We start from the raw sequence: 15123 nt of genomic DNA, 5'->3' as shown, positions 1-15123 counted from the left end.
TTAAATCTTAAAAAGTTGAATAATGAGATTACTCACTGTTCATTCATTACTTTAGACCTTTATCAGAGGAAACCAGCTGAAATGAATCAAATTAAAATAACTTGTGCTCCACCTGCGCTCTGCACGGTGCAGACACAACGCAGCTTCTCCTTTGCCGTGGACGTCATTGTAAAAGGTGGAAAAACACTGAAAATAGGCCATGATTTTTAAAAGTCGGTCAGGTAATTTGCTGAAGGCGTGTGCCAAAAAACAAAATCGCACATCGCAGCAACAGCAGATGTCGGGAATCATGTTTATTTATGGACTCTAATCATTTAAAAGAACTTTAATCGTGACTCGGATGTGATACTTGGGATGAAATCCTTTCACTTTTTAATTTTTTATTTATTTCTCACAGTTTAGGAGAGAACAGAATCTCAGGAGTCACATCTTTTTATTTTATTTATTTTATTTCATTACATCCACTGAACAAAAAGCTCCTGTTCAGTCGGTTTTACTTCTGTAACACTTTTTTTTCCTGTGGTTTCTGTGGTTTACATCTGGCCATGATCCATTCATAAGCATTATTGCAGCAGTATCACAGTGCACTGTACAGGCCCATCCAAGCAGATACGTAGAAGGAAAGGGAGAGGTGAAGTAAAATAACCAAAGAAATGAGGAATAACTGCCTTGATCCAATTGTTTTCTAAAACCCTCACCCTAGGCACTTGGTGTACAGTAGCTGTGAAATGACGAGAGAGAAAAAAAAACAAACTCATCCACTGCTCCCACTACCTTACAGCTAAAAAGCTTTGATCTGTTCTGGGCTCCGAGTTAAAAATAAACTAACTTTGTGATGAATCTTTAAGCCTGTGCAACGGTTTTTAAAGTGCCCATGGGGTGGGGTTTTGTGTCGATTTGGTATTTTATAATCCAGAAGTTGGGAGTTTACAATTTGTCCAAGTAGTTGTCGAGGGCCGGTATGCCCTCCTTCAGACCTTTGCGTTTCCTAATTTCACCGACGACTTGGAAGGGTCTACTGGTGTCGTCGCTGGGATCGCCGGGGAGGATCTGCCAGTGGTCGAACACGCACTGAGGGAAGGCCTGGCCGCCAGTGTTACTGCGCAGGTCAGCTGTGAAACCTGAAGGACAAACGTGTAGGAAAAAAATGTGTTTTTATTAATAAAAGTACTTTTATTGTACAGTCATATATTTATCATAAGAGAAGATCTTGCTGTGTATCTGTTCACTGACTGACTGTATTTGCAGTACTTTGCAAATATATTCACACTCGATTTTTTTTCACATTTTTCTTTAACCAGCTTTTGTGCGTCTTATTAGGTGTCTATGTGATAGACTGAGGAACAAATAATTGCAAAATAGAAAGAAAATGACAAGTTGTTTGAAAGTTGTAAAAATAAAAATCTGAATTTGTATTTGGGTCCCCTTGAGGTAACACTATGAAGACAAGTTTTTCCACTTGTTTTGCAAACCTAAAAAGTGAACTTTCTTTCACATTCTCTGCAAAATAGCCCGATCTGAATCAGACTGGATGGAGAGCGTCTCTTAACAGGAATGTTTAAGTCTTAAACCAGATACTCGTTTGGATATACGCCATATGTCATTATGAATTGATCTAAACAACAATATTAGCTCTTGCTGTGAACCTCTGCCCCAATCTCCAGTCTTCTGCCAACGCTCCCTGCTAAAGAAAAGAACCACGCGTCACAGTCGGGTTGCTGTGTTCATGCCAGGGTGAAGCAACGGACTTCCTTCCCATCCAGATATAGCACCTTGCATGTGTAACACATGGAGTTTAGCTAGCAATTTAGTGAACTTGAATTTATTAAGATGTAATGTAGAGGAACTCTGGTTGCAATGTCACATTTACTCTCACTGAAGCTCAGATTCAATGCAATCTTGAAGCAGGATTCAGATAAAAGTGACCTACCAAAGGATTCATTGACCGGCAGGTACGCTTTCACCACAAACATGGGAGTTCCCATTACTTGGGATTCCTCGAAGACGTGTCCACGCTTCTTGTTTAACACGCCATAGATCCCACCGACCACCTGCTCCGGGCACTGCATGGAGAGAAGGCATAGAAACAAGCGTACTATTGTTAAAGTGCCAAAAATATGCAACCTCTCAAGCCCGTCTAAAAATAAAAAACAACATGGGTGTGCTGTGGGGGTGCAGGGATTAAGCACAACCCAGGTATGGAAGCTTAGTCCTCGACGTGGCTGTCGCAGGTTCGATTCCCGGCCTGGTGACCTTTGCCGCATGTCTTTCCCCATCTCTCATTACCAACTCTCCTGTCAATTAACTATCAAATACAGGCCACTAGAGCCAATAAAACCTTAAAAAAAAACACAATAAAAAACATGAAAATGTCAGCTGTGAAATACAAGGCGTACTTATTATTGCAATTATTGTACTCACATTTTCCATTATCATTCCATTAACATTATTGTTGTACATATTAGTTGTAAGATGTGGGGGGGGGGGTGCAGGCATTTTTCAAAAATAATCTACCTAAACTGGATTTTGAATGCATCCGAAGCATAGTTAGTTAACAGAAAGCAAAACATATTGAAGTGTCTTAAGAGGAACCGGGACGTCCAGAGTCGATCCCATTGAGGAGACAAAACTACTGACTGAAATGTCTTTGACCCCCCAACATCCTACTTAACACCAGTAGTTGATTCTTACAGCTTCTTTGTCAACTCGTGTGTTTTTCTGAATCCTTTCAGAGTCGATCTGAATCCTATCTCCATACCTGTATTTCCACAAGGTAAACTGGCTCCATGAGGCGAGGCTGCGCCGTGAGCTGGCAGGCGTACAGGACCTTGCGAGCGGTGGGGATAATCTGACCTCCCCCGCGGTGAATAGCATCTGTGTGTAGCGTGACATCATGGATGTCAAATCGGATTGCGCGCATGTTTTCTTCACATAGTGCGCCCTAAAGGGTTGAGAACATCAGCGATTACCAGATAACTAATTACACACAGCATAACTGTAGCTAAACAGAAGAGACGACGACAGGTCAATGCACCTCTTTGGTTGCCCACTGGAAACCAGCCACCATGCTGTCCTTGATCTCATTGAGGTACTGGACTCCCTTTGTGATGTCTATCAGCAGATTGGGCCCGGTTCCATCGGGACCAAAGCACCAGATCTTCCTGGCCTCTGTCACCTCCCATTCGTATTTTTCGGCGAGGTAGCGCGCGCGCGCTTTGAGCTCCTGCCGAGCGGTGACCTCCCCTTTCTCGATGTCTTCGGCCAGGCCATCCGGGAACGGACGGGACTTCATGAAGAGACGATTGTGCTTGTTGGGTGACTTGGACAAACACATCTGATCGGACTCTTCTGTCACTGTCTCTCGGTAAGACACCACCGGGTCAGATTTCTAAAATAGAGGAGAGGAGGAGGATCAGAGCACGTGTGGAGGTGCGACTATACGACGACCAAATGAGGACACTGAAGAGTCTACAGGTCAGGGGAGTCAAACTCATTTTCACCGTGGACCTTGTCGAGATCGCACATGTTCACAAGAGCCAGTTGCGCTAGAATATCTTGATGAAACCCATTAACAAACTGTTAAAATATTAATAAATAGATGTCTCTGAAATCGATAAGTACTTCTTAAAAATAAATAATGTTTAACATCTTCTCACATTGATCAGTTTCTCCAGGATTTCACAATTGTTTTTCTGCTTTTTTGTGATCAAAATCACAGATTTTGTGGTGCTAATTTTGAAAGAAATGCAAAGAATATTACAATATTTCACTTACGTATGACAGCAAATGTGACTTTTGTTTCTCACCGTATCGATCATCACTGACTGCAACTCGAGATCAAGTAAAAATGAGGCCGTAACAGTAAAAGTAAGAAATACTGCCACCTGCAGGTGGGAGTTAGAAGTCACTTATTCACAATGTTTTTGATCATTTTTGCAGGAAATTTGAAGTAAACTCACAGTTATGCAGTAGCACAAACAAATACAGATGCATGTCGACTTTTGCGTTAATTTCTGAGACTGTGGAATCGCAAAAAACTGGAGGAACTGTTTCATTTAATTTAATAAGTGGAGTCTAGAGGGCTAAATAATAAGCTATGGCAGGCCGGATTTAGCCAAGCCTTGAGTTATAAGGGTTATGCTAATTTCCATGTAGGCAGTGTTTTGTGGAAACTGTAGAAAGAAACTTGCCTGAACCTTCAAAAATATTCAAAAATATCTGTATTTATATGAGAGAGCTAGGTTATGAAAACTTAAGAGCAGGAGTATGTAATCTTTAGTTACTCGAACCCACCCACCCACCCATCCATCCATCCATCCATCCATCCATCCATCCATCCATCCATCCATCCATCCATCCATCCATCCATCCATCCATCTATCCATCCATCCATCCATCCATCCATCCATCCATCCATCCATCCATCCATCCATCCATCCATCCATCCATCCATCCATCCATCCATCCATCCATCCATCCATCTTCTTTACACCCTGGTCCCTTAGTGGGGTCGGGAGGATTGCTGGTGCCTATCTCCAGCTAACGTTCCGGGCGAGAGGTGGGGTCACCCTGGACAGGTCGCCAGTCTGTCACAGGGCAACACAGAGACACACAGGACAAACAACCATGCACACACACACTCACACCTAGGGGCAATTTGGGGAGACCAATTAACCTGACAGTCATGTTTTTGGACTGTGGGAGGAAACCAGAGTACCCGGAGAAAACCCACGCATGCACAGGGAGAACATGCAAACTCCATGCAGAAAGACCGGGGCCGGGAATCGAACCCAGAACCTTCTTTCTGCAAGGCAACAGCTTAGTTACTCGAACCAAATATTTCAATTTTCAAAATTTGTCAATGGATCATCATCTTTCAGCCAACATCCAGCATTCCTTCTCTGACTTCCTGAAAGCCAAGAAAAAAAAAATCTTCCCCCATCCACCTTGAGTGGAATGCAGGCATGGTCCTCCTCCAGGTCCTTGAGGCAGATTTCCAGGTGCAGCTCTCCCGCTCCGGCGATGATGTGCTCTCCGGACTCCTCGATGATGCACTGCACCATGGGGTCTGACTTGGCCAGGCGCTTCAGCCCCTCCACCAGTTTGGGCAAGTCGGCCGGGTTCTTGGCCTCCACGGCGACTCGGACCACGGGGCTCACACTGAACTTCATTACCCTCATGTTGTGGGCCTGAGGACAGGAGTCATGAGTATTTCTCTATTGTTGTAACAGGAAGCTAATATTTACTACAATGTTTATACAATGCATGAAGACAAAAAATAAAAATAAAAAATTAATTAATATGTCACCTGTTCAAAGGTGGTAATGGTCCCAGTCTTAACCAGGAACTGGTCAACTCCAACTAGACCCACAATGTTGCCACATGGAACATCTTCAATGGGCTCCACATACCGACCCATCATCAGAATAGTTCTGCACAAGGACGCAAGTAAAAGAAAAGGAACATCAGCCGACATTTATTTAACTGAGCCGTGAAATAATATGCATGAGTCCTAAACTTTTTGGCATTTTCTCGTGATAGGGGTTTGTGAAAAGTTTACATAAAGTGGGAGGATAGTTATAACTGTTTCTTAACAAATAAAAACCAGTAAAATGCTTTTTAGAACAATTTTTTTGTTTTTTTTTTACAGCTATCAGCTGAAAGTCTGCCCGTTCTGCTTTTCAATCTCTGTCAGGTTTAATACGCAGCATCTATCGAAAGCAGTGTTTGAGGTTAGGTGAATTGAATTTCAGACTGGACTTTGACTGGACCGTTGAATTACAGGAATTTGCAGGAATTTGCTTTGAGCTACTATTCTTCGTATGTTTTGGGTTGTTGAATGTCTGGCACAGCTTCCCTATCTCTGTTAAAGAAACTCAAGATTCTTTTAGAGGTAAAAGGGTGTGAGTGCCAGGACATTAAGTCACATTTGAATGTAAAAAAAAAAAAAAAAATTATTCCATGTTAGTTTTGAACTACTTTTTGTAGTTAATTAAAGGCCTACAAACAATTTTGCAAGGCCGTGTATTTTTTATTTTTTTTGCAACAACATTCATACCTCTGGATCGGTTTAATGTACAGGTCTTCCTTTTTTCCGGGCGTGAAGTTTGGCCCCATGATTCGCACCTTCAGGCCTGTGGACACGCAGCCAGAAAACACGCGTCCAAAGGCGTAGAAACGCCCCTTGTCGCTCGTCGGGACCATCTTGGAAATATACATCATCAGAGGAGCCTTGGAGTCACAGCTCTTGATACCTGACAAAAAGGAGTTGAGACATGAGAGTCTAAATCTGATGACGTCAAAGTAAAATGTATTTAGTTATCGAAGCACTATATGAAGCATTTAAAATGCTTCTAACTGAATGATGTCAATGTCTGACCCATGGCGGCCTCGTCGTCTCCCGGTCCTTCGTAGAGCAGCTCGCAGCGGTACTTCTGCGCCGTGACGGGAGAGGGCAGATGAATGGTGATCATCTGGAGCAGGGCTTCCCCAGCAGGAAGCCAGCGGCGCATCACCGCCTTCAGCAAGGGCTTCCCTTCCTTCTCCTTGTCCTCAGCGTCCAACTTGACGTCCAGCTTGTCGATCAGCTTGGCTGTTTCTTCCTTTTTGAAGTTCATGATGGCGTCGAACACCTGGAGTTGAAAACGACGATGGGGGAGTTAACTTTTGCTGATCCATTTAGCCTCTGAAAACCTCAAACCTGCTTAATTTTCACCTTGAAAATCGGATCCAAAACAAGCTGGCAAAAGGTTCGAGGATATTTCTGACCCTCAGGACCGGAGGCCGTCTTACTGAATTTGCCTGCAGTCGGGTCAAAATATCTAGAGAAGAACAAAGCAGATCGAACACCAGATCAAAACATTAGAAAGTATTCAGATCTAGTTAAGGATGTTACTAACACAAATATATTTTTTTCTCTCTCGAGTACAACATCTCCTTTTACTTTGCTGTAAAATGTTTTTTTTTTGTGATGTTATGTAGTTGCAAAATGTTAGTGCTGAGTGTGTTCATTTCTTAGTTCACTTCTTCTCACATCAAATGAGAGCAGGAAGACATCTATAAAAGGTCACAGTAGTATCCTGCACCTCGAACAGCTTAACTCGTTCTATCATAATGAGAGTATGAATGACTTACTCTGTAAGTCTGCTCTTATGTTGTTTTTTCTTTTACCTGTCTCCCCACAGCTTCTTCATCATGTCCTCCACTTTTTTACACCTCTCTGCTGGCCCCTTCTGAGTGGCTCCTTTCGCTGCAAATTTAGCGACGTACATCTCAGCGAACTGCTTCAACGTAAAGGCCCAGCCGTGGAGGCCGGAGCCGAATCCAACCGTTCCGATGACGGGATCAATCTGGCGAAAGGAGTTACAAGATTTTTACCATTAACTATTTATTTATTTATTTTTATGAAAGAAGTGCGTTGCTGTGGACGGGCTTCACCATAATGTTCCCCATGGGTCCTCCCTCATCTTCTCCGTAGGTGGAGATGATGACGTTGACGTTCTCCACGATGCGCTGAAACGTCTGGTAGAGCTCGTCCGGCTCCAGCTGCAGCTCCAGCAGTGCCCGGTCCATCTTGTTCATCATCAGGACCGGCTTGATGCGTTCGGCGATGGCCTGCCGCAGTACGGTCTCAGTCTGGACGCACACGCCTGTCCAGACAGGTGAGAGAGAGGTGACTCTTTGCCCGCAGGCGGAGCATTAAGGAGCGGGCTGCGGTTCACGTGATTACCTGAGACACAGTCCACCACCACCAGGGCGCCATCTGTGACTCTGAGGGCAGCGGTGACCTCGGAGGAGAAATCCACGTGACCCGGGGAGTCGATCAGGTTGATGAGGAAGCCGCTGCCGTCTTTACTCTGCTTGATGAACGCCAAGTCGTTCTCTTCAAGCTCGTAGTACAAGGAGATGGCCCTGAGAGGGAAATAACGTGAGACGTATCCATTGTACACTTAGGTCGTTTTAGCTAAAAAACTCAAGCTAAAACACCTTTAAACGCTTCAGCTAATTTCAAGACAGATGGATTAGAGAAACTGACATAAGGTGGACTATGCTCTGGATAAGTTGGAAATAGAAGGTGGGGGGCAGGAGAATATAATAAAATATAATATAATATCCGTAGGGATTTTATTCATTTGTTTACTTAGAAAGGAATGATCTGTCTCAAATGTAACAGTGTCCTTTCAGTGAAAAGAGTATCAACAACAAAAAAAAAAATCCAGAATCAATCTCATTGCATAAAAGTTAACATTAATTTGCCCGTCATCAAGTGAAATAAACATTTGATCCCCCTTTGTAGAAATGCGGTTTCTACAAACTGGTCAGGTGCCAAAGGGGCACCCAGGATGATTAAATGAGTTAAAAGTTAGCACAAACTATGTAGAACAGCAAACTGTCTCTTCCAGAGAATTATGCTTTTTATTCGGGCTAATTTTTAACAAAAGGACTGATGCTTCAACATGTAACAAGGAGTTCAATGTGCTACAGGACAGTTGCTTTGTTTTGTTCTTTTGAGCGTTCAACCCATGTGTCAAGAAACACACTGCATTTGAAAATGTAGGCAGGTTTTTAAGAATCTCAGTCTTTAGGTCGATCTCCACACTGAAAGGCTTTTTTTTAATTTAGAATGTAGTCCAACAAGGACTTTGCTTTTTGAGCTTGCAGCATTATTCCACCCAACACAAAAGAAAGAAAGAAAAAAAAAAAACAACTTTGCTACCCATTCCCACTGAATGACTTGTTAAAGGATGATATTTCATTGTGTTGCATTTTATTTTAAATGTTTAAATTTCCAAGCTCAGATTTTGAAAAATCAAAGCAACAGAACAAAAGTTAGATTTCTCACCAACCCCCCCCCCAAAAAAACAAAAAAACAACAAATGGAGTCAGTTAAAATATGATAAAACAGGCTAAACACATATATATATTTTCAACCTGAGTTATGTCTGTCATTTTCACTGTTCGGTGGAATCATTCATGATTTAAGCCATGTTTGGAACCACAGAGCCGTGTCCAGGCACACGTACGTTGATTTGATAGTGATGCAGCGCTCCTGCTCGTCTTTGCGCGTGTCCGTGAAGCGGGTCTCCCCGGCCCGGGCCGAGGCTATGATCCCAGCCTTGGACACCAGCGAGTCAGTCAGCGTGGACTTCCCGTGGTCCACGTGGGCGATCACGGACATGTTCCTGATGTTGGACTTTTTGTCCATGATGGTCCGGATCTGATCCACAGTGAAGTTCACCTGTGGGGGTGGGTCACATGTCACGTGTTGCAATCATTTACGCACAACCAGCAGCAGAGGTTCACTTTATTCATCGTATGTTTCTATTTATGTCGCGTAGTCACGGCGTGCACAGCCGCTCCAGGCAGAGTTATAAAAAGAAAGACATGTCTGAAACTGAACCTAGGAGGAAAGAAGTGGTGGTGGTGGTGGAGGGAGGGAGGGTGCAGATTTTGCCTTATGGCTGAAGCAACGAATCAGGAATTACTGAGTCACTATCCACATGCTGCAGCCGAACGGGTCGAGGTGGACCTCTTTCTAGAATCTCTCTGCTCTAGAGCAGCTTACTACTGCTTTAAAACGTTTACCAGGAGAAGCATACAAGCCGTTACTGAAGCCAAGAAAACTATAAAATGGAATTTGAAAATATCATATTACAAAAACGGACTGTTCCTACTACTGAGTCTGAACTAATGGTCTTATATTGCATGTAGAAGGATGGCTTTCCTAGATCCCAAGGTATGTCACCGTATTTGTAATAGGCTTATCTTACAGTTTTAGAGGACTAAAAGCAAAATATTCCCACATATAATAGTAGAAATAAAAGTACTAATGTCTATGGGACTAAAGAAGCCTTTGTTTGATACTTCATAAGCATCTTATCTTCTGGTTTGGAAAGATTATAGACAAAAAAACAAGAATAAAATTTAATTAAATTACAAAATCAAATCATCACAATGGATATTCATAGAAATTACAAGTCATATCTTGGCACAAAATACGAGTTGCCAGGTTTATATCACAGTTAAAACAAAAATATCTTGGGCAATAAATAAACAAATAATGAAAAAAGTAAAATAAACTATGGATCTTGAAATGGAAGCCTTAATTAAATCAAATATATTACTTAACCAAGTATGATATATTTAAAAAAAAATTAAATTAAATTAAATTAAATTAAATTAAATACAGAGATGAACGCAAGAATCCTTACTTTAATATGCAATATTTTCTGAATTTCATTTAGAGCTAAATTTGTACAAATAATGAAGTCTGACCCAGATCTAGTCCAAAAAATGACTCGACAAATATATCCTGTTTATCAAACGCAACAAAGCACATCTAGATGATTATAACTAATGATTTGATAGACACAACGTTCTGTGTCTCTCTTGATGACGTCTTGCTTTCGGCCTATATGTAATTTCATATTTTAACGCGATCACATTAAACACAGTGACGCAGTCTCCTTTAATCCACCGTAATTCCTTAATTCACTAAACCCACGATTCGCCACACGTTTCACAGACATGTCAGCTCCGTGTGTTTCCCTTTCTCCACCGCCCGACAGCATTTCTGCAGTCCTGTCCGATATTAAAAGGCTTTGCGTGGACGTCACAGAGAGGCTGAGCAGGGCCGCGCAGTAAAGGCCACAGCCCTGCTTTATCAGCCGGCTGCTGCGCATGTTGCAAGCGACCGCAGCCCGAGCCCTTATCTGGTCACACAACACCACCAAGCCCCCCGGCATCCATTTCCCACACCTGACAGGCTCCATCCAGGGCGGCTTGTTGCGCTGTCACCGTTATAACTACGCGTGAAGGTTATTCCGTGGAGCCGCTCACAGACAAGGCTTTCGTATCTAAATAATTACAAACGCAGGCTTTATAAAAATAAATTAAATAAATAAATAAAAGCCCGTTTCACACTCACCATGTTGGATTTTGGTCGTGGATCCTAGTACGTGACGGTTTATCGCAGCAGACACTGCCTAAGAGGACAGGCAGTCCCGGTGGCGTGAGAGAAGAGACCGGGCTGCTGCTGCGGCTGTCGTTTTCAAGTGCAGGTGAGAAGCCGCAGCGGCAGGGGGCGCTGCTGCTCGGAGGTCCCAGCTGGGATCAGGTTTCTGTGTGCAGTTCACTGGATTGACACTCTTTGTTTGTTTATCCTGTTTAAAAGGAAAATTAGCAACTTTTTTTTTCCTCACGTTTTTTCAAAAGTAAAGTAAAAATAAATAAATAAATAAATAAAAATTAAAAAAAATCTTCAAAGTGTGCCTGGCAGTGTTTGTTTTCTGCCACACATAGCAAGCTGCAAGCAAAGTTCAATTTTGGTCTCATTTGACCAAAACACCATATTCTACACGTTTGCTTTATGTCCTATCATATAGCCAATTTTACATAAAGGCCAGATTTTTTTCTTTAACTGTCGTCTAAACAGAGTTTTAAAAAAAAGTCTCTAAAGCACTTTGAATTGCCTTGTTGCTTAAAATGTGCGATATAAATAAAATTATCTTACCTTACCTTACCTAAAGATACTTTACCTTACCTAAACCTAACTACAGATTGGCACAAGACTAAGACTAAAGAGGGAGAGAAGGATTTACAAATTGCAAATTTACAAATCCTTCTCTCCTCCTTAGTCTTCAGATTTCTCCATAAATCTGGCCTTCATGGAAAAATGACATGGGAACCTTCTAGTATATATGAATTTCAGGCTATAAAATGGCAAAAATGTGAGATTTATGCCATTTTCGCATTTAAACCTTAATTAGTTAGAGGGACATCTGATTAATACACATATATTGCTTTCTTTATAAATACACTTTATAATAATTTTCAGGGAGCCTCTATAATGCCTGTAACAGGGTTGAAGAATTACAGTGACTACATCTTGAAAAAATGACCAACAATAATGGACAATTAATGCCTGGGATGGGAAAATGTGTTTTTATGATGCTTAACTCTGTCCTTAATGAGGAGGAATATGCATACAAATAACACATTTTCATTAAAAAAATGGAAAATGGAAAATGTCAAAGTCCAATTCTCGTATAATTCCCTTTATACTTTACTATAGAGGTTGGTTAGGCAGAGAGACGGTAATTTAAAGCCACTGCTGCTCTGAATCGATAGAGTCAGCTGAGGTGGAGTATGATCAAGTTGCGTCCTGATCGCCTCCTTTGGAGTTCAGTGACATTTGTGGGAGAAAACTTCGTCCCACTCTTCAACGCCAATTGAAGAGAAAAGGCAAAGGACAGAAGAAAATGACTCCAGATAACATTACACAATCTATACATTAGTAAAGTGAAAGTAGACATTGAAATAGATGGATGAATTTGAGCTAAAACACATACTATGCTACTACACACCCCATGTTGCAGCATGAAACCCTCCCAACCCTAATAGAGAAATGTTCTGACAAACAAGAATAGACTGAAGTACAGCAGTGACGTGTAGATAAGCTATAGTGTCGTCGTGGTCACTTATTACTAACTTATATTTTATTCAGGAGTTATTCATTATTTATTGGCTGCCTTTGAAGGGAACGCAACACATTTAGCCATGAGCAGAAGCACAACGTTGCATGAAAGAGGCCCCATGTTGGCCATGATTATGAACCATACATGATGTCATGACCTATTTTTCTAAGTTGAAGTGTTTATAAGGGCATTGTGCTGCACATGTGCTCTACAGTATTTTTCACCATTTTCTACGTTTGCTTTTTGTGACACTAGGAATTACGTTTCAGGCACTCACCTGGTTTTAATTTCAAATCAAGGCTTGGTGCTTCAAGGATTCATTAATGAGGGCTGGCGGTTTTCTGTTCCCGTCTGCTCAATGCTGCACTGTGAAGAAGCCGCAGCTGCTGTGAGAGTTTCTCACCAGCAGAGGGCAGAGCAGAACAAAACATCTCACCCAAAGAGAAAATGGGAGGCAAGATTGTCAACCAGAGATTTGGCATCGTATGCGTGTTTTCAGCAAAAATATTTTGGACATTTTGTTTTCTTATCTAACCTAATCTGTTACAGAGAAAATAAGTAAAAAGATGTCGACAAAATTAACTTGAACTTGTTGTTAGGGTAAGACAAAAAGTCAGAATCAATACATTTATCAGTGACTGCTATTCAACTGCTTTTGCTTTAATAAATAATAAATATCTCCATGTCTTGCCGAGGTGAGTCAAACTGGATGCAGAGCACATGTTAACATTGTTTTATATTTCTTGGAGAATATTCTGAACTGGATTAAGGTCTGGACTTTGACTATGCCCTTCTAACACATAATTTTGTATTTAGGTTTAGGGTCATCATGCAGCTGGAAGGTCAACATCAGCCCCCAGCTCAAGTCAGGATAAAGAGGATGTGATACATGTGGTATGCACTTCTAATTACCACCTTGTTAGTGTAAGTTTAAATTAAAGTAAATTTATAGTTCTAATGCGACAAAATATGCTGAAGTTCAAGGAGTGGGAATGGTTTGGCAAGGAAATACATCAAAATCAAGTGTTATTGCTTGTGGTTTTATTAGATTTTACAGATAAAAACCACACAAGATTCGAGAAACATGATTTATCCACACACTTTTTATTGCTAAAAGGGAGCACAAAGTATATTAAGCTTCTGTTTTGAACAAATAACCAACCAATTTGTGGTCATTCTGACCAGTGCAGCTGGGTTTCTCTTTACCCCTTTGCAATATCGGCGCACACTGGATCACGCCTTCCACTTGTGCAGCTGACTTACCAGCAGAGTGATTCATGAAGCCAGAGCCGTGGGTTTGCAGGTGTACTCTTTCAGTCAAGATGATGAAGGCAGATTAGTCGTTATCAAACGGAGTGGCACGTTTGCCAGAAAGACTAGCAGATATTGCTGTGTTTATGCGCAGCTGGTGGCACTTAAAAAGTCATGCTGCTGCTGCTGCTGCTGCTTTAAGTGCAAACAAACGTTCAAACGAGCTCCAAAATGAGACAAAATCTCCAGTCATCACACGGGATGAAAGGATTAATATGAGCAAAAAAGAAAAAAAAGCATTAAAAAGAGATTTAAAAAGAGGTTCACGCTGTGTCCAAGTAAGCCAAATAAATATTAAGGTACATTGCGTAAATCTTAGACAAATATTAGTTTTAACCGATGACATATTGTTGTTTGTTTAAGAATAAATTAATGGTAGCTCCGTTTTAAAGTAGTGTGTTGTTTCTCCTGACTGTAATTTCTTTTTTCTTCAGTCTCATTTGTGAACATGTATAGAGCCTAATATTTATAACCCTCAAACCTCTTTACATTTTACAATTAGTATATTTTACAAAGCAATGCTGAAGAAAAACATCCCAACAGCAGCATGACGCTACCCTTGCCGTGATTCACATGAGGATTGTTTGTGAAGTTGGATGTGCAACTTTAGTCATTCTCCATACAAAGCATTTTGCATACATGTCAGACTTTATTTTGGTCTGACTGGAGCACCATGAGGTTTGCTGTGCGTCCTGCATGGTTTGCGGCAAGCTGCAAAGTTCACACCTTTTGTGACTTTCAACAGTGACTTTTCTTTTTGCCAAATTTGTCCAGATTTGTTGAAATACTTCTCTTTCCTCTCTATGTTTATGGTGTAAAAAGCATACAAAAATAAAAAATATGTAGAAAGAAGTGCAACCATCGGAAGTCCATTCGCTCGTGCAGCTACAGCCCGAGTAGTCACGAGACATCTCGGAGAGTTCAGAGATCAGAACTCCATCTGGTCCTTTCTGGAAGTTTCTGGAAACTTCCTTTTCTCCAAAGCTCAAAACCCAAAGGTGGTGACCCTTTCTGGCTGTCGCCGTTTGCTGATGACGATTGATTGCGTCCTCGCAGGGCAAAGACACTTCCAGTTACCAGCTGACAGCTGAAATGGCTTTCAGGATTTGGCAATGGTGCAAGCATGAATGCTCCTTCGCAACGAAATGGCTCTAAGGATTCTAAGTTCACTTTCCCCGGAGCTGGTATCTGCCTTTCCCCAGAAAAATTGAGCCGAGCTTTGGCAGAAATTCATAAAATACAAAGAATGTTGTTAGATTTTGTTCACTTTTCCTTCTACCTATCCAATCTTGTATTTGCTTCTTGCTACTAACTTCAGTCATACTTCAGTCTCATT

The 15123-nt window shown here is 41.5% G+C and overlaps 1 protein-coding gene across 1 annotated transcript; it reads right to left on the bottom strand.

Moving 5' to 3' along the window:
* Window positions 1-428: 428 nt before the first annotated feature.
* Window positions 429-11079, bottom strand: LOC103479455 (elongation factor 2b). The gene is made up of 14 exons (XM_008433874.3): window positions 10928-11079; window positions 9024-9238; window positions 7730-7911; window positions 7438-7649; window positions 7171-7349; window positions 6716-6821; window positions 6380-6632; window positions 6059-6254; window positions 5309-5432; window positions 4947-5189; window positions 3035-3388; window positions 2759-2941; window positions 1931-2063; window positions 429-1121 (listed from the first exon to the last, which is right to left on the bottom strand). The coding sequence occupies exons 1-14, from the start codon at window positions 10928-10930 to the stop codon at window positions 928-930; spliced, it is 2577 nt and encodes an 858-aa protein (XP_008432096.1). The 5' UTR covers window positions 10931-11079; the 3' UTR covers window positions 429-927.
* Window positions 11080-15123: the final 4044 nt, after the last annotated feature.

The sequence above is a fragment of the Poecilia reticulata genome, chromosome 17 (genome assembly GCF_904066995.2).
Source record: "Poecilia reticulata chromosome 17, P_reticulata-male-v2, whole genome shotgun sequence".
Taxonomy (NCBI): domain Eukaryota; kingdom Metazoa; phylum Chordata; class Actinopteri; order Cyprinodontiformes; family Poeciliidae; genus Poecilia; species Poecilia reticulata.
The sequence above is the reverse complement of the archived record's forward strand: the minus strand, read 5'-3'. Positions and strand labels throughout refer to the sequence as shown.

What these genes read in the sequence shown, in the direction of transcription:
- LOC103479455 (XM_008433874.3), bottom strand. An exon ending in TTTTGGATCCGATTTTCAAG is followed by an intron (nt 6,633 to 6,715) that starts GTGAAAATTAAG and finishes TTTCAACTCCAG; the next exon opens with GTGTTCGACGCCATCATGAA. An exon ending in ATGCCTGCATTCCACTCAAG is followed by an intron (nt 3,389 to 4,946) that starts GTGGATGGGGGA and finishes CCTCTATTTTAG; the next exon opens with AAATCTGACCCGGTGGTGTC.